Raw genomic sequence first — 25,646 nt, 5'->3', positions numbered from 1 at the left:
ACATCTTGAGCATCTTATAAATATCTTCAAAGCCTAGAACAATGACAATGCAAATTAAACTAGTTTTCTGTGATTTTGGACAACTTTTAGTTCTGGTAACTTTCCTTAATGTCTGTGCTACAGCTGCATCAGCCCCTATAAATTAAATAAAGAAACAATTCAAGGCATCTCTGACGTAGCCTGGTGGTTAAATGGTAATCGGCAGCTGGTGATTAAAACGTATATATGACTCAAATCACAAATCCAAAGTCAGCATTTCAGCATTTACCTTCCACTATTCTCATTAGCTAAGCACTTTACTTAATTGGTACTCTAGCACAAGTGTTATTAATTGGCCGTTCTGGCCCAGGGATGCGAAGTGCTGCCGCCTCCTGCCTGCTTCTCCCTGGGAAGCTCCGCGGCCCTTTGCCAACTGCATTGGAAGTCGCTTCTCAGGTCGGTGCCAGCATTTTGCATAGTTGCAATGCTCAGGTAAAAAAGTAGGTTTCCCACCTGCTGGAGGAACCCACATGCGCCTCCGTGACTGGTGTTTGTTCGCTCTGGTCACAGGCACGTCTTCTCGCAGGCAGATCCACCTTCAGGCTTCTGTACACCCTCAACTTCCCTCACAGAGCCAAGATGCATGCTGCTTTTCTTTTCCCTTCAGTAATATGCCTCCTTCTGACCATTAAGTTTATTAAACCATTAACAGACACAAATTTTCTAACCAGCGTGCCTAGCTTGCTCGCAATATTTGTGGTACAGTTCCTGGCCCTGTTAGGTCTGCAGGCAGCCTGGCAACACATAGAAGCACCTTCATGTCTTCCCTGTAGGCTGCCCAGGTTTTACCTGTTACCCTTCTCAGATGGTCTTCTGTGGTCCAGAGAAGCTTTTGCTTTTGGCTCTTCCCACAGAAAGCGGGTAGAGTGGTCCTCTGCCACCGTAACATGCGCAGCTCTGCTGGTGCTCCAGGCTGGTGGGGACACAGTATCAGGCAGGAGGACAGGAGCAGAGCGGGTGCTCAGCGGGGGCAGCCGCTGGCTGGGCTTTTTCTGCAAGCCTAGACAGCTCTCCCTGGGAGCACCTGCTCAGCAGCACGTCTCCTGAAAGGGCTTTCTCTTCTTGGTGTTTTGGTTTTGGAAGCTGCTGGAAGGGGTGGATTAACTGGAGATAGGTGACGACACAACAGGCTGGGTAATCCTGTTTTTTCCTGCGGTTTGGCCTTCTGCCTTAGGTAACCCCATCTGATGGGTATATTTATTTATTCCAACTGCCTGTGGCTGGTGTACTCGTGTGTCAGGGTGTCCTTATGCCCAGTCATGAGTTTGCTTGTCTGCTTCACACCGGCACAAAACAGTGAGTCTACGTGCCCTTGGATTGGGAACCTTCTTATATAATGCCACAACTGTATTACTCCACATTAAGCAATTGTTTTCTTCTTTGGGGTCTGATGGCTCTTAAGCACGTAGCACCTGCACAGTAAAAACTACTGGGCTTTGCAGGCAAAAGAAATCATTCTGCTATCAGCACATGGATGTTACGAAATGTTGCTGTGTTTGTACAACAGTCAGTTTTCCAACATTAACTCAGCTGTTTCCCCTTTTAGTTTTAAAATACCACATGGGTCCATCCTCCTTATATACCTAATTTTAAAGATCACTGGAGATACAGCAACAAGACTAAGAAAGATGAAGCCTTACTACTAAGTCTGGAGACTCTTGAGTGCCAGGTTTTAGCCTGAAGTCATTTTAGCATAAAGTGAAAGACAGAGGAGCAAAAAGAAGCATTAATAACTGTAAAGGGCATGCTGCAGGCTCGCTCCAGTCTGTGTGCCAAAGCCTTAGATGGGATTTCGCGTGGGGAGGACGAGCCCCTCGGTCTCGGGAAGCTCCCGGGTACAGTACTGCATTGCAGTCTAACCCATTGGCATTCTCCAGATGGCACAAAGACCTGCCTTTGTCCCGTTCAACTTTAAACTGAGGCACCTACTTTAGCAGTGTACTTGTACTGTAAAGTGACTGGAGAGCGAGGACGTGCTAGAGAGAAAAAGGCACCTCCAGAGAGCAGATCAATCTTGGATGAGATGATGTCCCCAGTGTATCTGTTACAGACCTCCATCAGCTGTCCTGGCAGCCCATGAAGACCTGCTCTTGCCTTTTAGGCCTGGGCTTCAGGGTTAATGGCATGACTCACAAATGCCACATGGCCGAGCCATGAAAATTGAGCAGAAAAAGTGGGCTTAGGTGGATCACGTCTGCCCCCGTCCTTTATTCCCTGAAGCCAGCACCACTCTTAGGAAGGTATGACAGCCAAGACATGTGCTGCTATTGCTCTGAGGCTGCTGCAGTGAGGGTGAAGGACTAATCGCCATCACATCTCCTTTCTCTGCCGTGGCAGGTATAGTTTGGCAGAGCCCAAGAGTAGGGCTGCTGGAGTTATTTCTGTTGGTATATGGTGCTGGAAGACAAGTACCATGTCACCTGCTTTAGCTTCCTGTGTTTGTTCTAGAAATGCTTGATTTATCACATTAAATAAATAAATGACCTGTGGGACATGCAAAAATCAGAGATGTCTAACAGGTCTTCACTGTGTCTTCCACATTTATTAATGCTTGCTGGGCATCTCTGGTTAACCACGGTGAGGAGGTTTCACCGAAGACGAAGATGCTGCTGAGTGGGATCAGGTTCACGGGTTTCTGTGGATGAGCTCATATTTATATTGATATTCTGCAAGCTCTAGTCGTAAGCTTTTGGTGAGCAGTTGGTTGTGTGTAGGTGCTTCTTTTGGCTTACAAGGCACAAGACGATGGTGCTTGAACATAGCAAGCGTTAGCCCCTCTTATGGATGGCCAATGACGTGACCCTCTATAGAAACAGGTTCTGCTCTAGGCATCCTCAGCAGCCCGCACTGGGAAAGAGGAAACCTGCTGAAGCTGCATGCCCCGCTCCTGTAACGAGGTCCTTTCATCAGGAAAGGGCCTCGGCAGCCCCAGGCTCCCTGCCACGCCTGCGGCTCTCCGCGGCGAGCAGCCAGCCACACAACACGTAGACATGAAAGTCTTGTAATTCTGTAGCAACGTAGCTCAAAAATGCAAGGAGAACTAGTGCTTGGTAAAGTTGCAAAACTGTAAAGAAAATGAACATTTACTGATTTGGGGATTTTTTTTTTCTCCCCTTGACTGAAGAGGGGCTAGAGCTGCCACTTCCGTGGCTGGTAGAGCCGTGTCTTGTGTTTGAGCAGCGTGGAAGGAGAGAACGTTTCTCCTGCTGGTCCTTTTTCCTGCTCAAATCCAAGGGACAGGATTTGCAAGAGAGGATATTACTGTGCAGAGGGACCGGACTTAACATGCGTTTTGGACCCCTCATCTGTTTCCTCTGGAAGCTGCATGGTTCCTGTGCAAAGGCAAGAGCCCGATCGCTGCCACTAGACACCCCGTCCCCTCCAGACCACAAAGGTCTCTGGAGAGAGTTGGGGAACTGCAATAGGCAGCGATCCATCTTGCTAAAGGCCTGTTAAAGGACTGTAATTCTTATTAACGATATGTATTTCTGGTAGGTTTTTTAAGTTTTTCAATGATACAATATATTCTAAACAACTTTCTTCTAAACAGGTTGAAGCCATGAAGAAAGTACTAGAAAGTCTCAACCTCAATATAGTAGAGATGGTAGATGAAAATGCAACCTTGGATGGTGGAGATGTCTTATTTACAGGTATAGTGGTAGTGAATTTGCTGTTTACATATTCTGACTGCCTTGAAGACTGCATGTTATCTGTCATCAGCGTAATAAAATGCCGTTCGTGTGGTTTGTTAAATCAGTTGTTTACTAAATGTCACGAAGGTAGCTGAAAGATGAATTTTCAATGCAACCCTCGATGTCCTGCCTAATGCCTGAATAAATGAAGTAGCAGTACACACAGTACAAAGAGCAGCACTGTGCATACAAATTTTATTTTAGCTTGTAAAGTGCCAATAAGAAAAATGCTTTCAGTAGTCAGCTGCCTGCAGTTGTTTCATATTTCTTATTACAAGCAGCTACGTTCACCAGACTCATTTTCAGGACTTGTAAAAGCTCGATGGAGACAATTGTCACTAGTTCAATGAATCAAATACAAAAAATGCATTTTTAGTTTAAGGAGAAAGTGGTGGAGTTACCTGCCAGATGTCATGTGCTAGACAACTTACATGCATACTGACTTCAAAGATGAAGATACCGACTGTGGTTTTTATGTCATTAAACCCATTAGGCATTTTCTCACGTCGGCTGCGCACACGCTTGCTCCCCGCCTGTGCTGAATGAGCCTCTTTATTTTGATCAGCATCACAGTAGACTGGCTGCTTGCCTTAGTTCACCAAGGGGAAAGAAGGGTCTCAAAAGAGGCAGAGCGGGAAGGGAGGGCTTTCTAATGCGGTGCAGATCCAGCACTGATTTCCTCTGGAGCTGGAGGATGCCGGTGGCTGCAGAGCTGCCTTCCAGACCAGAGGAAATCTCAGAGGGAGGGGGAAATGGTCAATCGGTGCTGTACTAATCCAGCCCAGCTGTTCTCTTTCCTGACTCAATGACCATTGCAGAGCTTTAGAAGAGGAAGCTATTTATGCTTCTGGTGAAATGTGTCTTCTGGAAAAAGATAATTGCTTTAAATTATCAGCTCACGATTGCAGGTTGCGTTCTTCTAAGCTGAATTTTCAGTTTTACTATTCAACTTGAGAAAAGGAACATATAAAATGATACCCATGAAAGACTGCTTCAGAATGTCTCTAAAGATGGCCTGTTTTTAAAATGTTCTGATGGAGGAGCTGATGTAGTGATTTTTTTGGATGGCTTAAAAAAAAAAAGCTGTAATTGTTTTGCCCTTCATTTTTTCATTCCAGGCAGAGAATTTTTTGTGGGTCTTTCCAGGCGGACAAATCAACGTGGTGCAGAAATTCTGGCTGACACATTTAAGGTTTGTAGATTCATTCATGCCACAGGAAATATAAGCTATCATCCACTGAACCAATTTAAAAATTATACTGGCCAAGATGTTTGTCATACTCAAGTGCTTTATTGGGGAAAAAAAAAAAGGTACAAGTTACTGAAAAGGTTTGAGCATCCTGTAAAGTGACAGATGCTGAAGTTGGATCTGAAGTGTGAGATCACTGCATAAAAGTATCTTGGATAGCGGGAGGCTATTATTTGAGAGCGTATCAACACTCACGTTCTTAATGTTCTCATGTATCGGCAACATTGCTGGTCCCTGGAGACGTTTTATGTACATACTGTTTAATTACGCATTTTAATGTATTTCTTTTCAGTTGCAACAATAGTAATATTTGAAACATGTTCTGGATTTTACTCCAGTGCACCAGACAAGACTGGTCCAGAGGGGTATGTCATACTTAAACAGTTGACACTGTGCCCTGGGATATGTTGCTATTGTTAATTTGCAGAGAGTAAAATTAATTATGGAATGTCTCAATATAATTATAGAACTAGGACAATTTAAAAATATTTATAGCAACCATTCTTTGCTCCTGTACAGGATTATGCTGTCTCCACAGTCCCTGTTCATGATTCTTTGCATCTGAAGAGCTTTTGCAGCATGGCTGGACCAAACTTGATTGCTATTGGATCAAGTGAAGCTGCACAGAAAGCCCTCAAGGTAAGCACATAAGAAAATTTTCTAAACAACAAACTTGTTTTTTTTGTTCTTAATCTCTGCTCAAGGATGCTCGGAATTTTGAAGTAGCTATAGATCAATGAAGGAGGAAATCAGTACATCTCAGGGTATCCTCTATGTGCAAACCATAAAGAATGTTTATATCAGGCAAGAGAACAATGATGTTAATTTAGCTTTAGCTATCTTCAGGAAATAAATGGATTATACAGGTTAAAATGAATAATGCAGGTTATGGCTTACAGCTTTGTTGACTAAGGAGGTGATGATTTGGTGATAGGAGGGAGGAGGGCGATACCATCAGAGCAGTAGGAGATGTTTACTTCAGATGTTGCCATGAGGAAACGTGGCTTTTAAAATTGCCAGAGGGGAAGTAAAAGTTTTGGCATGAAAGAGGAAGGAGAGGGGTCTGATCCCTGTTGTGAAGATGACCTGTGTACACATTTTGCAGTGTAGACTTTCTGGAGAAGATTGATAAGTAACTCCAGCCACAGGGACCAGAGTCCAGGACTCCCCATCTCTCCTTCCTCCATCACCTGGCTGCAAAGTCAAGTTCCTTCCTGGTCATGCTTTCTCCTCTCTGGTCCCATGAGGGTCTCATAACAGCGTGGCTTCAGCAGAAAGGAGGGAGAGTAGTCTCACCCCAGCCTTGGTAATAATTTGAGTCTCTGAACATTTTCCTTTAAAGTGGGAGGTGTGGGTTTGAACCCTCAGGCTAAGAGGCCTCATGACTCTGGGTCTCTCTTTGCTGGCAGACTTGCCAGCAGTAATCCGTTTGTAGCAGGTCAACATTGTCCTACCACCATCATCCTCAATGGGAAATGTTTATTGCTCCTGTGGTTTGCACTGGGCTCAGTGGCTTTCCTGCCTGCTGGGTGTGTTCAGAGCAAATCTACCAAATTAAGCTGTTTCAGAGACGTGGGCACAGAGACACCTGAGGCCATGAATCTCATTACACACACAGGCAACGAGACAGCTCACCCGAGAGATCAGCATCTCTGCTCCTGCACGGTAGCACAGCTGCAGGCACTGATGCTGTGCAGCAGAAACTTTGGCTGGGGCACCAAAACAGCAAAATGCCACTGAGACTTTACCTGAAGTGAAGCTTGAGGGAGTTTGTCCCTCTTGATAAATGGTTTGGTTTGAGATGCAGGTAAGCCAGAGCATGTCTGAAAGCATTACAGCTAAGTGTCTTATGCATTTTTATCAGGATTTGCCTTCAAAGGTTAAACTAAAATCTACTTTTCAGTGATGGCAGCAAGTTCCAAATTTTCAGCTTATGATTATACTGATTCTTTTGCCAGTAAATAAGAACCTAAGTGCAAGCTTTGCTCTTTGGCTTTGCAGAAGCCCCCTTGATGCAACATGGTCACTAACGCATGGAGGAAGCCAGCTGTGTGTCCCTTATAGTAAATGAGGAGGGGTGGAGACAGCTAGTGAAAAGGGTCTCTGAAATCCGCTCAATTTAAATGCAACTTACGCAGCCCGACTTGTAACTCTTGCCCTGATTCTAAAGCATGAATTATTTTAAAGAACAGCACTGCTATCGGTGCCCAAGGCTATTGATCTGAATCTGTGCCAGGAGAACATTTACAGTAGAAGTAATATGTAACCTGAAATCAACATCTCTGGCTCCCAAAGAGCTTAGGAACCCATCCTGCACGTCTTGTACACCTCCTTGGCTTCAATAAGCTAGTGATATTTATTACTTTAAAACATCCTTAAGTATTTGCAAGATGGAGGCCTGAACGACTTCTTGTCCTTACTGCCATGCTGTGATACTTCATTGCACATTTTCTTTTCAGATCTTACACATTTTCCTCATGGGCATAATCCTAGGACTTTTCATTTCCCAGCAGCATCATTTTTACTATCAGAGCTCGGCAGAGATTTGGTGGTTTTTTTTTAATTTTTTTATCTTGTGACAGTTCAAGATTTAAAATGTCTCAGTCCCCAGCTAAGATAAAACCAACATTTCAAATCTCAGAATCTCCCCTGCTGGACATGGGTTGAATTATGGAGGCCAGGAAAGTGCAGTCCTGGCTAGCTCAGACTTGCAGCCTGGCAGCAATTAAGGGAATAGGATAGCAGCCTGATTGCTCTACGGGACCTTAGGGGAGCTCTTAAACAAGAGGACAGTCCCTTGGCTTCCCACGTAGTTTGGAGTGGCTTTAAGTTTGCTCATTCATTTGAACAAGCTGTTGAAGTTACTCTCTTATTAGAAATCATTACGTGAAGCTCTGGGAGCACATTCCCAGCTTATCACCCATGTCTTCTCCCCTGAGAAACTTATGACAAATGGTTTTGGTTGTAAGGTCTGATGTTCCTGATGCTGTGAGATTGATTTAGTCTGGGATGGAAAGTGCCCTGCATCTTTCCCTGTGAAATATGCACTATCCCAAATATTCAGGCTCAAACTCGAAATGCATCATGAGCAGCAGCCTGACGAAGTTTGCAGATATCCAGACAGCCCTACGCTTGTATAGAGTGTTTATAAACATGAGCAAAATTCAAGTACAATACTGGTTGCTCAGAGCTGCAATTTGAACTTGAGCCAGGACTAATCTGAGAACTCATCAGTTTGATTAAAGCCTTTTGCACAGCTCAGCTAATCGTGTTGCAGTGCATCAATTTAGCTATTGTAGCCAAAAATATTTTTTGGATAAGCTGATTAAATGTTGCTGGTAACTAGCTGTTAAGTAAATACCAGCATTAATCAAGGTACAGTAAAAAGCAGATACATTTTTAAAAGAAAATGGTAATTAACAAGATAATCTAGCAGTCTTTGATTGTTGGTGGATATCTTTTAAAAAATAAATCAACTATGTCAGTTTTCTGTGTATTTCTGTGCATTGGAGATTTAGCAGCACGTTTACATGTGTGTGACGGTCGTGTTTGCTCGCACCTTGCCAGCTGAGGTTAGGGACTCTGGCCTGGAGCAGCGGTCTTGTGCCCTAGCACATGCCCTTCTTGCGCTCCCAGCGAGCTGACAGGTTACATCAGGCAACCACGATGCAGTAGAGCAACATACGAAGTTACCCAGAGTGTTTCTTGCTCAGTGTATTGGATCCAACTCCACTGTCATCCTGGGGAATCTCCAGCTGTTCCTCCAGGACTGTAAATCTCTTCAGAGAAATTATTGGAAAACAAATAGGTAAAGCATCTGTCTCAGAAATGACGGAGTTGACAGTGCTGCTTTTCACTGGCTTCCTCTAACGTTTGAGTTCTTGCTTTTTGACCTCAGTGATTTCTTCGTATTTGTTCATTTGCCTCCAAAGAAAAAAAATTCAGTTGGTAATCAGCTTCTTGCAGTCTTGTGGAAATGCAGTTGCAGTAGGATCTCTATGAGGCACTGATACTCAGAATTAAATGCTGCTCCCTGGATTTCACCAGATCGACTGAGCTGTAGCAGTGCTGTCAGCTGCTCCTCTCGTTACCCATCACAGTTTGTGTGGCAGTGCGGTCCCCTGAGCTTCTACTGAGTCATTTGCCTGGCACAGCCCAGCATGCCACTCCTTTATTGTGATAGCTTGTTATTTTAAACCTCTTCTTTGTTGTTGCCATTTTTCATGTCTGCTCTGGAAATGCAATCATACAAGCAAGATGATTAAGCTGTCTTTAACCGTCTCTGGTGGTTGAGTTGTTTCCATTCTGTAGCGTGACTTGTTAGGCAACAAGTCAACTGCTATGTCATGCTGTGCTAAGATTTTATATTTAAAATAGGATTTATCTTCCTACTAACAACCTTGTTTGAAAGAGAATTTTTTCTTGATTGTTCTTACTGGTGCAACTCATGTATCCTTACAATACTTTAGATGCAATTTCTTTTTCTATTTTTAGTGCTCATGTATGGCAGAGTGCAATTGATCATGAGTTTAGTGCTGTGTGTGTAAGGTAAAGCGCTGCAAGTGAGCTAGGAAATGAGTGCACAGAGTTTAGGATTATAGAGCACATGCTAGGAGCAGGTAATAAATCAGAAGTGACATTTTAACCATTAAATCCTCTTCAGGCTTTGGCAAGTATAGAATATTTGGGCTGCAGCTGAAGAGTGGCACTTGAGGAGACTGGGTGAAAGAGAGAGACAAATGAACTGCAGAAACTCCTGGGGCCTGTAGTGGCTATCACATCTGAAACTTTAACTTCCTTCTGCTGTTTTCAGCATGCATTTAATTCCTTCTTGTAGTTAAACCCGATCATAATTCTGTACACATAACTCCATAGTTGGACATTGGCCATAGCTGTTGAGCCAGTAAAGCCTGGGATTATTTTTCTGTTCTCTCAGTGAAGCCAGGATTTCCTCCAAACATGTCACCTTTGGGCTCTGATCCTGCACTGTTGGAGTCATGGACCTTTACTGCGAGCACGAACGAGGACAAATTCAGGCTGTGATGGTGCTGGCCCCGGTGCGGGGAGGTGTCGGGGCAGCGCTGCGGACAAACGCTCTGTACTGCTTTTTCCACAATGAGGGACACAGCTGGGACAGCAGATGAGCAGGAACAGGCCCGGGACGTAATCCAGTTCAGGTTCCAGCAGCAAGGCAAATGCTAGGCAAGATGACAATGAGAACCATGACACAGCATCTGTTACACACTCCCTTCTGTACTCTCTCGCTCTTTACTAAATCTTGAAAAGCCACATTTCTGTCCGTTGGCTGTTCATGTTGGTTGGTACAGAGCACAAATCTCCTCTGCTTTCTGTGATGAGTGAAGACTTGGAGAGCAGCAGATGATGGTGGACACAGTCTTTGGTTTAAGCAGCTTTGGCTACGGTCAAACCATTTTCTGTCACTTTTTGGATAACTCTAGCAATCCCAAAGGATCTGAGGGTTACACGTGTTGTTCCCAGCTTTGGCAGGCTCCACTATTCCCTTGCAAGCAGTACATGTTGAATTTGTAGCAGGTGCCCGCTAATGAAGTTGTTCTCTCACCTGCTGGGAAATGAGGGTTGGGAAATGAGGGTTGTCCTTTGGGTAGGCTCTGATGTCGGGCACTCTCCAAAGGACTAATGCCAGGGACTCCCCACGGGACTGGTAGAGAAAGCCTCCAGCTGACCCCGCTGCTCCGGGGTAATGCCGGGTGCCTGGTGATTGCTGATGGATCTCAGAAGGGAGCAGAGGACTTAGAAGGAAGGTGGGAAACCCGTCATGGTGCCTAGGGGTGAGGGCTGCGACACGGAGAGCACTCATCCCACCATATAGAATCATAAATAGTTTGGGTTGGAAGTGACCTTTAAAGGTCGTCTAGTCCAACCCCCGCTGTAATGAGCAGGGACATCTTCAACTAGATCAGGTTGCTCAGAGCCCCGTCCAGCCTTGAATGTTTCCAGGGATGGGGCATCTACCACCTCTCTGGGCAACTGTGATGGGTGCACTCAACCCCTTAACCAAACTAGCAGTAGTTTGGTACAGGCTCCAAAGGAGGCAAAGGCCTGAGCCGTAGCCAGGCCAAAAACTCCTCTAGTTTCAATCTGTTCTCTGAAAACCCCAACGGAGCAGAGTGACACAGTGAGCATCGATGCATATGAGCTTGGAACACCAATCATGCAATTAACGCGTGAATAGCGGTGGCTTTTCCAAGACTCATTTATCAAGGAACAAAGGAAGTTGTGGGTGCAAAGAAGTCTCATGCCTACCCTTCCATCGCATGTGATTTGACATCCTAAGTGAGCCTAATATGACAGCCTGAGTGAGCCGCCTTTGAGCTCTCCCTGCTAGGCAGCGTGGCTGCATGGCGGTGATCTCCCCCTGAGCTGGGACGCCTCTCAAGGTTGCTCCTCAAGGCAGAGAGACCTTTTACCAACGGCAGGTCTTTGGATAGTCCAATTTGAGCTCTCCCTGAACTGCAGCTGGACTGCACACCAGGTGACTCTTCCCTTGAGCAGGGACGCCTCTCAAGGTTTGAGATTCCTTACCTGAGACTAAGAGATCCTTCCTTGCCCAAGAATCTCTTACTCGTGACAGGTCCTCGGTGACTGATAGCATGCTGAATTAATATTAATGAAACATTACTAATCCATGTAGCTATTAAATGTTCATTACTGTAAACTTTGTATAGATAATTCCATTAGACATAAACTGTTGTCCAAGTCTGAGACTAAGATTGGACCTAGCTGCACCTAAGCTCCATCAGGAGTTTAGAAGGCAAGGGAGTCCACTCTGAACCTCGTGACTCAACAGGAGGGTGTTCCTTACCCTTTGAGTCTCCGGTCTTTGTGTGAATCATTCTAACTTGATTCTAACTCAATTTTCCTTTGTATGTTTCTCCATGCAGTAATTAATAAGGTGACCCTTGCCAGCAAACCCCTGTTAAACTTTGTTAAATTCCATCGAATTCATTGAACTCTGTCAAATTATTATTTTACCTCAATAAAACTTATTGCTGCTTCTCTCTTTTGAGTGAGGTGCATTCCACTCATTCGCGACAGCAACCTGTTCCAGGTTTCACCACTCTCATCGTAAAAAATGTCTTCTTTATATCTAGTCTAAATCTACCCCTTTTTATTTTAAAACCATTACCCCTCCTCCTGTTGCAACAGGCCCTGCTAAAAAGTTTGTCCCCATCTTTCTCCTAAGCCCCGTTAAGTACTGAAAGGCTGCAATAAGGTCTCCCTGGAGCCTTCTCTTCTCCAGGCTGAACAGCCCCAACTCTCTCAGCCTTTCTTATGGCCTGAGCTTAATCCCTGTGGCCGCTGTATCTGGGGTATTCCCTCCAAGATCTGGGATAATGGAGTACTTCCTGGTTTCACATGAAACATCTGGGATTTCACCTGGTCATTTCAGAGGAACGGATGCTAATTACAGAAGCGTCATGGCCGTGGCAGATGTCCGGGCTGCCAGGAGGGGTGCGAGGCAGAGCAGGTAATGCAGTGAGCTTGTGACCAACCCCTTGTGTCCCCTGGACAGACCTGCCCCAGCGGGTCCCAGAGCAATGGTGACATCTGCACTTCTGAGCTCGTCCTTGGTATCCTGGGCTCCAACCTCATTAGTTGATGGGATTTCGTTATGGTCAGGAGTGTATTGGAATATGTACAGTAGTGCAATACCATGACTTCAGCAAATACCTTTTTTTTTCTCCCTGCTTTTGATAAAAGGTGGGACATGATTGCTCTGCCTTGTTCTTGACTCTCCCATTCAATATCTTCTATTGGGAGTGGAGCTGCTCATTCATCCCCTAAGTTATTCCTTGAAGGACACTGCTGCAAATGCAGTCCCGTACGCTGTTTTGACAGAGGTCAAGGGAAGCTTATCAAAACCACATCTTAAGGATAAAATAGAAAGGAATCTCTTTTGGGCAACTAGGCCCTTGGTCTGTATCCAAAGCTATGATCAGAGCAGTGCTTTTAAAGACTTGGGCGCAAGGAGTTGTTTTAGCATTGGCAGTTGCCCCCATTCCTGTGATTAAATGCCTTTTGTTCTTATTCCGTCTTGTATAACTGAAGTCTCTGCAGTGTGCCAGCTTTAAAAAGCCGAGTGCTGTTTCCCTGCGTGAGAGCAGGGTTATGGTGCCTGCACAAAAGCTAAGGGGTTCCCAGCCCTGCCACAGAAGCGCCTCCAGAATGGGCACCTAAGGGAAAACTTCATCTATCCACTTTCTTAGAAAGCAGCCCGGGCAGCATGAAAAGGCTCAGCTAAATCTGCTCTTCCTGTTGTCTGTATAATGTCGGTCTTCTCTAGTAATGCACAAGTTTGCATGAAAACATTATCTCTTCTTCCTTAAGAATTCATCATTTGTGCCTCTGCTTATTCCCCACATGAAGTCATAATCCTCTATTTACGATATCACAATGGGTTGCTGTGGAAATGATTACTAATATTAATAACCCAGAAAGGATGACATCAGTTAGAGAATTAGCAGAAAGTGCAGATGAATGCTGACTTCTCTGTAATGCAGCAACAAAGAAACGTTAGTGAAATCCAGAGAACAATCGACAACTTGCCCCTAAAAATAAAAACTAAAAAATGAGAATTTGCTGCTCTCAGCCTTATAGATAGGAAAATTAGTCAATTTATAAAATTCTGTGCACTTCCCTTTAGCTCTTTCTGATTTTCCATTACTTTATGAATTAGGGGTGTACGGCATCTTAGAGGACGCAGGTCTTCACTGAGTACCAGATGACATGCTACTTTAAAGAGGCAACTAGTTGTGTTTTTTTTTTAATTAAAAGTTAGATGTTGTAATAAACGTACTGTTCTTAAATGAGTGTCACTGCTGTTCAGTTTGCGTCTATGCAGAAGAATCTAGTCTTTTGGAAGATACAGACTCAAAAGTATATGTTTATAATAGAGAGACTGTTGTATTAGTCTTTTTTTTTTTTTTTCCCCAAAAGGTGAGGAGAGTGTCCCTTTCAATATATATTTGTCATCACAGTAAGGCTGTCAGCCACAGGAGCTGGGTCAGAGGCTGACTGAGAAGATGTCATTTGACTTGCGTAAATGGGGACTCGTGTTTCTATTCCTCTGCTGCTCTTTTTTCCTTTGGCTGTTCTCTCCCTGGGTTCCTGTTCCAAAAGACAGGATGCTCGTCCTCTCGCCTTCTTGACTGAAAGCAACAACGCACGTAAGCCGCTTCCTTTTCCCCTCCTCAGGTCGTGGTTTCCCTTTGCAGCGGTCCTTGGGCAGAGCTGGCAGGCAGGTGACAGTGTGGCCGTGACGCCAGGTGGGTCAGAGGTGTGCGTGTGAACGGCACGTGGTACCCGTCACATCTGCGGTGATGCAAAAGGTGTCCTGCACCAGGAAAAGCCAAGGAGCAGGGTGGGAGAGGTTGCTTAAGAACTGTGCCTTCTGGAAAACATGACTGAGAGGGTGCAGCAGGGAGGAAAAGCCCAAAGCCCAGCTGCTGAAAGCGTGGGTGATAGGCGGAAATTAAAGGAACGCTCTGGCTGTGTATGGGCTAAGAAATTTGGCGTATTGACCATGGCAGACTGGGGCATCGCTGGTTTCAAATAGATCTAGAATGCAGTTTGCATCCGTAGGGTCTATCCTGTCCTATACCTCTAGCAGACCTTTCGGTACCTGACAAGAAGCCTTAGATCATTCTACTGTGATTTATGCTGCTCAAAGTGGCTGTCTTGTCCCCTTCCTACTGAGTCTACCCCGCTGTTGTCTCTCCCGCCTGTCTGCATTTCGGCGGTGACACTCCTCATAGATCTTGACATTCAAGAAGGTTGCTGGCTTTTCCAGTTCCGCTCTTCTGTCCCCTCTGGTGAGCCTGGCTGGCTGTTTACCGTCACTATTGTCACTGCTGCATTTCAAGGAAACTCTGAGAAGCTGTTGAGTAGCGTGGTTTGTATGGCAGGCTGAGCCCCCGCACCCAGGCGTGTAGCACCGTGGCATAGCTCTCCACCCCCACTCTGTCCTGCATTTTCTTGTGTTGAACCCTAAGGCTGCTGCTTTCCCTCTCCAGTGCCAATTGTTTCTCCAAGTATAAAAAAATGAGGAAGGAACTTAATAGACAGAGACAGGGCAATAAAACAGTGAATGAAATTCAGTGTAGATAAGTGTAAAGTGATGTGCAGCAAGGGACAGGGAGAATGACGATGTGAACATCACATACGAAATAATGTGCTCTGACTGATCATTACCACAGAAATAAGATCCTTGTTGAAATTGCCAGCTCAGCTGAAAGCCTAATGAAGAACATCATTATGCTACTGATTAAAGCTGTGGTGCATCTGCATGTTGGCTGTTGTATGCACTTTGCATGCATGATCCCTTCATTCTAAAAAAGTTAGAGTAGAACTGGAAAGATTCAGAAAAGTGCAATAAGGATGGACAGATACCTCGAACAGCTTGCCTGAGGAGACAAACTAAGCAAGCTATATGACTATAATCTAAAAAAGAGACAACTGAGAGGGGATGATAGATGCCTATGAAATCAGGAGCGATGTGGAAAAGGTGACTGGGGATCAATTGTTCGCTGTCTTTCCCAGTGCAAGAACCAGGGGAGCTCTAAAGGCAAGGGGCAAGTTCAAAATAGAAAAGAAATGTCGCCTCCAGTCCCTGTCTTAGGATCCAGAAGTGGGATATCGTCACCCCTGACGTAGGGGTGGAGACCCACATCATGCAACACTAAAAAGGAAGCACTTCTACAAGCATTAAAAAATGGCAGGTTTGGTAATCAGAGGTATTTTCCAGGTAGTGAGCAATAATTTACCTTTCTCAGTCCTCCCTCCAGGTGGCAATATACCGGGCAGGTGCCTGTCCTCATCTCTTGCCTTAAGTGTGTAAGGGCGTAAGTCTGCTGTTGTTCCCAGACAAGTGGTCCTTCCTCCAAGCAGAGGAGAAGCATGCTGTCCTCCAAACTCCCAGCCAACCTGGGGGGATTGACTTCCGTATTGCTTGAATTATTCTCATCATCAGTGTTAGTTGCCCTGCACCACAAAAGACTTTATTTTCATCGTTGCAGGCAAAGTCTTGATGTAGCTTAATCTTTTCTCACAACTTTCAATCTCTTGAATTAAAATCTTCCAACTTGCACTGTATCCCAGGCCAAATGTTATTTAAGCATCGGTGTAAACCAGGCCAAACTTGAATGTGTTTGGAAAGAAGGAAGAGAAGGGATGGGAAAAATATCTTCAATAGTTTTAAGTGAATAGTTTTCTTTTAAGAATACTGTGACTTGAAGGATTTAGGACAAGGGAACTGAAATCTGGTGAGGGAATGATCCTGTCGGTTTAGAGTTACATGCATTTGACTTGGGCTTAGGTTTGTTTTTTCTTCTAAATGTTGGGGGCTAGGGAAGCAGGAGCTAATCAAAACAAGAATCAAACCCTGAAAATCTGCACTTCTGCTTCTCTATGGACACGACACAGGCATTTTTAAGTGCAGTATTCATGTTAGCAAGAGGAACACTCACTGTATATTTGGTTTTGGTTGTGGGGTGCTGGAGATACAAAGGGGCATTGCAGGTGTGGTGGGTTTGGTCGCTGTCTGTCCCGCAGCAATCTGGATGTGAGGAGGTCCCAGATGGCAGCAGGGCTCAGAGTAGGGCCGTCCTCATGGAGGGGGAAAATTTGTAACTAGGCTTGGCCTGGTTTAAAAGTGCATGTGGTCATCTTAACTCTGTCAGTGATAATAGGCCTTAAACACATGCGCATTTTTCCTTCATGCATAATGCTGCTTCATATTTAGGATTATTTAGCTTATCCATTACCTCAGTTGTCGGAGGACACACTGTAAAAAACTACAGAAAAGGCATTTTAGGCTATGCGAATGACTTCAACATAAGGAAAGCATGACTAAGGGCTGAGAGAATGTGCAATGAAAATCACCCTCTTCAGGCTGAAGAAAATTCCCAGAAAAACTAGGCATGCGGGAAATGCCTGGCTCTTAACGTAGCTGGTCGTACAATGTTTGTGGGCAGAAAGCCAGCCCTCCGCAAACGCATTGTGTGAGCTCTATAGTCTTTGTAAACTTGTCATTTAAAAAATATGTATTTTGGGGGTGTATCTGATAGAAAATATAATCAAAGGACCTTGCTTTTATCTCCTCTGCCCTGGAGTCCTATCTGGCCAGGCACACGTGCTCAACGACTTGACATAATAGAAATATGGAAAACCCCATGGATCTTTAAAATAACCTGATTGCAGCCTATCAGTGCATTTTTGCTGCATCCAGAGCCTCCCTATCAGGCAGGTTTGGGGTGTTACTGCCAGGGTGCTTTCTCAAGAAAGTGGGTTTTGAAATTTTGCTTCAACACGCAGGCATAGTTATAACAGGGATGTAAGCTTGCAAATGTGATTTCCTTCTTATCTTAAAAGCTGAGGAAGAGAGTAATCCTGTATTGTCAAACCTCCAGTTACTAATAAATGCTTTCTTGCGGTGATGTTCGAGCTAGCTGAGAGCCCATTCCCACAGTCGCAGCTGCATACTCTAACTCTCGAGCTGCTTTATTTCACTTTCCCACTCATTTTTTTTCTCCTCATTTGTTTCTGAATTAATGCAGCTACCACTTCTGTACTTCTTAATCTTGAAAAAAATCCTCCTAACATGCCCTCCCCTCATGTCCCAGGCTTCCCGAAGCTGGTTCGTGCCCCATGCTGGCACACCTAGAGCCCTGCCACTTGTTCTTCATTTCTGCTTGCTGCTGGTGTTCTCACTTCAGCATTTTGCAGAAGCAAATAAATGGGAGATGTGTCCGTACCCTTCTGCTTAAGAATTCATTCGTAATTTCATATGGAAATGTTACACAGTGATTCACAATGTATTTGTGATGAATGAGCTGTTCCTACAGAAAACCTACAATATCAGGATTCTGTTGCCAACAAGGACTGGAAAAAGCACAGCTGTTTGGGAGCTGAGTGAAATCCAGGCACAGTGGCTTTTCGTCCACTGATACACGTATTTCGGTACAGATTTAGTAAATTTGTTTCCTTAATCCAGACTTAAAAAGATTATGTAGGGAAGAAAAGAGAAGCTGCAGGTAGAGGACGAGTCTGCTGGCTCTGATTACCAGGGAGAAGAGTTGCACTGCGTGCAAGCATGTCATCTGCTGCTAGATGTCTGCAGCATCAAGGAAAGCATAATAAAATCCATCTTGGCAACATAACAGAAACAAAGTCATAAATAGGAAAGTCTACCATGGTAAGCACAGTAATAAGAATGCATCCGGTGAAGTAAAGGTGCAAGGATTTTTCCCCAGAAAAACACATTAACCTTTTACGGAGGTAGATGTGACCTTGGGAACTCGGGAAACTTTCATAACTTCAGAAGGAACAAGAAATGACATCTGATAACACTTCCTCAAGAATGCACGACATTCTTCGTTGTGAGTTTCATGTTCTCCATGGGATGTGGATGACTCAGGCTACAACATGAAAAATGTATCCAGACCTATGAAGGAATTACTTACTGTAGGTTTGTGCGAGCGTGAGTTGCTTTGTTGCTTCCCAATATGTTGCAGATCCTTGTTACAATTCAGTTCCATATAATATTTTTTAATGAATGAGAAGTAGTACAAATGAACTTGCAAATAATTTAAAGATGAATTTAACTGTGCCTAAAATCAAAGTCTGCTCTCTGCTATGTGATGTAAATCTGTGGGGTTTCCCTGAGAAGGTGTCGTCGTTTAACCCCAGCCGGCAACTAAACACCACACAGCTGCTCACTCACTCCCCTGCCTCTGGTGGGATGGGGGACAGAATCAAAAGAGTGAAAATGAGAAAACTCAAGGGTTGAGATAAGAACAGTTTAATAATTGAAAAAAAAAAAGTTAAATAGTAGTATTAGTAGTAATAATAATAATATAAAAGAATATACAAAGCAAGTTATGCACAATGCAATTGCTCACCACCCGCCGACCGATGCCCTGACAGTCCCTGTGCAGTGGTCACTGCCCCCCGGCCAACTCCCCCCAGTTTATATACTGAGCATGACGTCATATGGTGTGGAATACCCGTTTGGCCAGTTTGGGTCAACTGTCCTGGCTATGCTCCCTCCCAGCTTCTTGTGTGCCTGGCAGAGCATGGGAAGCTGAAAAGTCCTTGACTTTGTGTAAGCACTGCTTAGCAATGCCTAAAACATCAGTGTGTTACCAACTTTATTCTTATACTAAATCCAGAACACAGCGCTATACCAGCTACTAGGAAGAAAATTAACTCTATCCCAGCCAAAACCAGGACAGAAGGGAATTTACTTGAAAAATTTTGTTATCAGAATACCAGTTTATTTTTAAGATAATATTAGTGTGGGTATTTTGAAGCTGAAGAAAAGCCTTTTCTTTCTGTTTGCATCTTTGCAATGTACGTGGGAACAGAGTGCGGCTAGGAGAGAAACTGGAACACTTGAATTTGCTTAGGCTTTCAGTAGGACCAAAGTTTTTGACTTTGAGCTTTGTTCACTTCTGCATTATTCTAGGTCTCTGTCAGGGTGAAGCTGATGTAAAGCTGGAACGGTACAATGGGGAGTCAGGCATCTTGTCTCCAGGCTTTTCCCATCTTTATTAAAAAGTTGAGACTGATCCAAAACATGGGATCTCAGGCTTCTCATGTGCTGAGAGTCTCTGTCTCTGAAATTCCAGCCAGGATCCAAATCTGTGCATGAGCCCTATATTTATAAACCAAACCTCTGAAACCCACCAGCTCTAGTGTTCTGAGGAGGTTATTGTGTTGTCCCCTTGGGAACGAGGATTAGCACAGACGTGCCTTCTCGCTCCCCAGCACAGGTGCTTAGTGAAAGAGTAACTGCTTGGAAAGCAGAAAGGAGGTCCTTGAAAAGAATTAAGACTGGGCTGATATCCAAGCTGGGAACTGTTCCTGTCCTGTTTGTGTTAATTCACACTCATTTTATAAATACTGAATGATGGCTGCTTATTTTGAAGGTGCTGAGCACCTATAGTTTCCATCAATGCAAGCAGGACTTTTGCATACTTGATGCACATTCCGTAAGGAAAAGACCCCATGGACGATGCTTACTGAGTGCCCTGCTTAATCCTGCTGCTTGCAGGAACCATTTCACAAAGGTTTTCTATTGCTCATTTCAGTTAGGGTTAGTAGATTGTTCCTTGAAGGGCAGAGATGAAAAGAGATCTCCTTACTTGCTGCATAGCAAAATGGCTCTTGGCTGACTTGGCAACCGCAATTAGCTATTTTTTGAAGGTTCTGTTCTCCCATTTGTTTGGGGCTGCTAATGTGTTTGGTTTAAATAGCTGCGCTTTGTGTCTCCTGGCAGACCATGCAACAGATGAGCGACCACCGCTATGACAAGCTGACGGTGCCCGACGATGCCGCAGCAAACTGCATCTACTTAAACATTCCCAGCAAAGGCCACGTCCTGCTGCACCGAGCCCCCGAGGAGTACCCAGAGAGCGCGAAGGTGAGAGCCGTGCTGAGGGTGCCTGGGGGCCCCCCAGCATCCAGGCGTCGCCGGAAAATCAGTGGGAATTAAAATCGGGTGCTTTCCAGAATGGGCCGTTGTATCCCGTCATGGAAATTGCAGATAGCGAAAGGTGGGAGTCCTGGGCTCTGTTCTCATCTGCACTGCTGATTTACTTACTGTGTCTCTTGTGCCCCTGGTGCTTCTTCTGCATAACTGGATGTAGCAACAGTTCCCCTCACTGCAGTATTGATGTGCGTCAGTCCCATAGCCAGAAGGCCACGTATACTGTAAATGTTAGTGTTGGTTACGAATGACGAGGCGGCTTAGCACCCGCTGATAAATCCATGCCTGTTCATTCTGTAAATACTTAGAGAAAAGGGAAAATAGAGAGGCATAAAGTGTAATGATTTCTGTTCCGTTTTCTTTCCTAAACAGGTATTTGAAAAACTGAAGGACCACATGCTGATCCCAATAGCCAACACAGAACTGGAGAAAGTAGATGGGGCACTCACCTGTTGCTCGGTGCTTATTAACAAAACTTCAGAATTATGAGTTTACAGAGTCCTCCCTTGTAACTGGCAATAATGTTACACACAAGGTAGATGAATCTGTATCCACACTTTTATTGTTTTTATTGACAATCTACTGTACCACTGTGCTACTAACCCTTGTTTACAAATTTTTTGCTTTGTGTATTTTTATGATGTCCTTGCAGATGGTATTTAAGGTGGATGTACGGTTTGTTGTGGGGCACATAACTCTGAAGTATGTTAGTCCTATGGGCTAGCAGAAGAAAATTATAATGGCTAACCCCTAGCTTTAGTGATTTAACATATCTGTGTGAAAATTTTATGAAAACCAACTAATTCTCAACATTTCAAGCACCTCTGTTGTCTTTACACTGTTCCCTTCTCCTGTCTTTTTTCTCTTGCTTCCTTGCTCTGCATCTTTTTTTTCCTTCCTCGGTCCTCTTTACTTTCAGTGATGCAAGGTATCAGGGGGCCTGAAGAAAACTCAGTGGGCTCATGAACTCGGTATCTTGTGTGGTAGGGAAGCTTTCCGTACACGTGTCTCGGCCATCTCATGTGGCTGCTGCTGGGCAGAGTTGTGGCTGGAATCAGGTTCAGATGCCAGGTAGCAACTTTGGAAAAAGCTTCGTCCAACGGGAGCATTCAAGGGCAATGTCTGCCTGGGAAACCTGAGTGACAGAAAAAGAGAGAATAGTGCAGCCACACAAGATACATCCTGCAAGTTCAGGTCCCAGTTTGCTGCTAAGGCTGTGACTTTCAATTTGGTGGAGAGGAGAATGGAAGAGGAGTTTTTAAAAAGGCCAGATCCCAGGGAGCACCCGGACCGCAAAAATGAAAGATTGAGATGCTTTTGGAAAAGTTAAATCTACAAAAGTAATCTAAAATATGGGGGGGTGTTTAATTTTCTTTGTTTACTTTTTTATTTATTTCTGTCTCTCCTTTCTGTTTTCTCCTCTTTTGGAGGCCACTTACTAGCAAAATTCAAAAGAAAAGGGTGATGGGAGTTGAAGGACAGCTATTCCTGGATTATGCTCATGAATAAGGGAAGCTATTTTTTCCTGAAAGATTGGCATTTGTACTTTATCTGCCCTTGGGGTAGTTTTCCTTGGAACAATAACCATCTTATTTTTTTTAATTGCATGAATATTTACTGTGGTATTCAGTTAAAACAAATACAATTTTTGTAGCAAATTCCACAACATGTTTACCCACTGAGTCATACTTTTTTCACCACAGTACAGTGAAGCATACCCCATTGTATTCACATGCTTCTTGTTAAATCATTGTAAACTAAGGATGGAGGAATTCCCAAACAGAGGCAGTAGTGGGAACTCTCCAGAGACTGACAAATAGTCTGAACATGTTATCAACTTCCTAGACATCTCCTCCACCTTTCCTGAACCACTTGTGGCATGTTGCTAAGGTACAATAGGAAGCGAGCAGGGGGGGGGTCAGGCAATGTGGACTGCAGGAAAGCAAACAGTATTAACCGACCGCACACTTGGATATCCTTTGGAAACCTGCGTGCTTTTTTGTGCAGTCATAAGGGAGGAAACACAAGTACTCATATCCGTAGGTACTCCTCAGCATATCTCTCACTGCATCTCAGTGGCTAATGAGGAGGAAACCTCCTGGCAGCTACCAGAATACATCTGATGCTTTGTGGGCACACCGTGTGTTGTGATGACATGAGGTATCACGAGGGAGAGAGCAGTGATGAGCGACTATAATGTATGTGAAAAGAGAGCATGTCCCAAAGGAAGTCTTTAGCCAGGCAAACAACAAGTGCTGTTTTTATGGCTCTGTGCTGTCCCAAAGGGTTCTCCTAATGTTTCCCCTTTGTCTCTTCCATTCCCATGCACCATCATTTAAGCCTGACCCAGGTGATCAGGCTCTAAGGATGTAAACATTGAGGTGGGGAATCTCTTTTTCTACCTTTCCTTGGTGCTTTTTAAATATCTGATAAAGCATCTTGCATTTTAAAATTACTTGACATTAAACAAAGATTTTGTGCCAAAAAGTGACCCTGCAGTATTTAGCTTCTAAAGGCAACCTGTGACCTTCTAAAGGCAACCTGTTTTAACATAGGTTAAAAACCTAAGCAGCTGTGGGAGCTGTCGTACAAAGCCGGAACAGAATCCCCCCAACCTGTCCGTGCACCTCCTGGGGCCTGGCCCCCATCCATGTCCTTCAGTCCCTCTTCCCTCCTCTTGCTAGCGAGCCAGAGCATCCAGCTACACTGGGACAGCATTAGGCTGTGGGATTTCTATTCAATCTCTCTCTCAAACTTTCTGTTGTGGGTTTTTTTTTCCTTCTACCCTCTCTCACCTTTCACCTGTCTCTCTCTTCCTCAAACTCTCGTTTCTAGTTTATGGCATGATGAGCACTTTTCTCTTTTAACCCCAAGTGATTTTGCTTTCTGTTGTCTCAGTTCTCCTACTTCAGCCTTCTTTTTCTGTACTCCTCCCTCTTCGCTGTTCACTCCAAAGTATCCCAACCCACGGTGGACTATCCTAAACTCCCTCCTTGAGTAGGTGCCAGGAGGGAGGAGAAACTGAGGGGTCCACTTTGGCTCTGAGTGACTTCTTTTGAGCTGGAAGGATGACTGTCAACAGGAGCTATAGATCCGGAGAGTGACAAGGGTGACTCCTCTTTAGCATTACTCCAGAAAAGGGAAATATTCGTGGTGGACATTGTTGATATCTTGTGTCCCTGAAAGCAATAGAATAGGTGACAATGAATTCCCTTGGCTCCCCAAGGGAGGGAAAGGGGGAGTCGGAATCTCAGAACTGAGAAACATCTGCGTTGACAGAGAGGTTGGTCTTTCACCTATTGCCATTTAGATTTTCTTGCCTTCAAGGCTGCATTTTGGTATACAGAAAGAGCAAGGGAGTGGTGAGGGACCTGAATTCCCTCAGGTGATGATTTCAAGTTGTATTCAAACTGTCTAACTTCAGGCGCAGAGTTTAGGTGCTCTAAATCACACCTGCTTTCTCTCTGTTGGTCTCAGTAGGTATCATAGCCTCCTAACATAGGCGCTCTAAATTAAATCTTAGCCCGATGCCAAAAGTTACCTAAGCTGGTTAGTGGGATTGCTCTCACCTCTCCGCTATTAGCCTTACTCTTTATTCTGGCATTATAAAGCAAAAACATTAAGAGCACTTCGGTTTGTGCATTTGCAGTATGGTACTAAGAACTAAAATCATGCCAAATGCTTCTCGTTCTTGCTGTTTGCTATTTTTTCTGTTGCCCAAACGAAGAATTCAGTTGTGAGGACATTTCTGCTGTGATACATATGCATCTAATGGGCATCCTGTACATCTTGTCACCAGAACATTTCTCAGATGCCTGATATAAATCATCATCCTTGATTAATATAAATAATAAAATCCCAAACCAAAAAAGGAGATGAGACACTGAATGCTAATAGCTGCCCACATAAAACACTTGATGACAACTGTCAGGCTATATGACATAGCAGGCCAGTGCAGAAGTTCTTGCGGTTAATAGCTCAGCAATGGGGCTTGAATTACTCATCAAAGGTTTTTTTCCCTTTGAGCTACCAGGTTAGCTCAGTTCAAATGAAAGAGCTACGAAGTGCATTGTGATATGTGGGTTTCTTTCTTCACCAGAATGTGAATACAGTGTCTCACTCTGCAATGAAAATGTGAATGCATACTGTACCTTATAAGATAAACTTGAATTCTTCCATTTCTGCATTTTTGTCTTTTCCATGCTGATATACTCCTTTTCGGTCTTAAATAGATGCCACTGTATGAAGCTATCCTCTGATTCTTTGGTGATTTCCGTGTGATAGGTACAGAGCTCATAGGCAACACTATGTCCAGTTTTAAAAACAAAAAGTCAGTGCACAGAATGCTGTTTGTTCACAGCAAATTGGGGATGAAATATGGGAAAAAAAAGAGCTTTTGATTTCATTCAGTTTCTTATACATTATATCAATGAAGTCAGAGCCAAATTACTTTGATAGAAAACATCAACATTCATTTGGAACCATTTGGGGAAAATAACTTACTATTTAAGATTCTCTATTTTGCTTTTATCAATAAGGAAGCTGAAAAGATAAGACTGCTTAAAGAATGGTATCTGTTAAGTGATTGTGAACAAAGTGTCATTGGACCTCATGTATTTTCAGAAAAGTTTTAACTGGACGTACGATGTAACTTGTATAGAGTTGCATGTGAATCGTGTTAGTCACTGTTTTACATTGTATTGTTCTGCAGTGCACAAATATGACTACTGAACACAGAAGTATTAAATTTCATTAAACTTAAAATCTTGTTGCAGAATATAGTTCTCCACTTTTTGTGCCAAAAACATCAATACATTCCATAATCTGTTCTAATAGAGGTTTGCACTTTGATTTTTTTTTGTGACTCTTGCAGTTTCAATACTATATATCCCCATCACGAAGGAATAAAGTGTCAGTTGTACCGTGCACTGTGTATTTTTTGCCTCTTTTTTTGAAACTGAAAGCATATGCATTTAATTTAATACTGTTTCATGCCATCTTTTTATTTGGAAGCTTGTTACATGCGTAGAAATAAAGCCAATTATAGACACTAGTGCTAAAACCTTTAAGCCTGTTAGAAGAAATCTTGACTCTTTAAAAACAAATCATTATTTTAGACTCTACATTTAAGAATAAT

General features: G+C 43.9%; 1 protein-coding gene across 3 annotated transcripts in view; it reads left to right on the top strand.

Annotated features, from left to right (window-relative positions):
* DDAH1 (dimethylarginine dimethylaminohydrolase 1) overlaps window positions 1-25,646 on the top strand; it is a 69,104-nt gene that overhangs the window by 40,424 nt on the left and 3,034 nt on the right. Inside the window, exons 2-6 of one of the 3 annotated variants that reach the window (XR_012674488.1) lie at window positions 3,590-3,689; window positions 4,850-4,923; window positions 5,500-5,619; window positions 20,300-20,443; window positions 20,882-21,056. Coding sequence is in view for 2 of the 3 variants with exons in the window: in XM_075156201.1 (XP_075012302.1) it covers window positions 3,590-3,689; window positions 4,850-4,923; window positions 5,500-5,619; window positions 20,300-20,443; window positions 20,882-20,998 (555 nt within the window). In the remaining variant the exon portion in view is untranslated. Of the gene's footprint in view, window positions 1-3,589; window positions 3,690-4,849; window positions 4,924-5,499; window positions 5,620-20,299; window positions 20,444-20,881; window positions 25,436-25,646 lie in introns of those variants that run through there. The other 2 variants (XM_075156201.1, XM_075156200.1) reach the window with 2 other exon arrangements.

This window comes from Calonectris borealis, chromosome 8, assembly GCF_964195595.1.
Source record: "Calonectris borealis chromosome 8, bCalBor7.hap1.2, whole genome shotgun sequence".
In the NCBI taxonomy this organism is placed as follows: domain Eukaryota; kingdom Metazoa; phylum Chordata; class Aves; order Procellariiformes; family Procellariidae; genus Calonectris; species Calonectris borealis.
The sequence above is the reverse complement of the archived record's forward strand: the minus strand, read 5'-3'. Positions and strand labels throughout refer to the sequence as shown.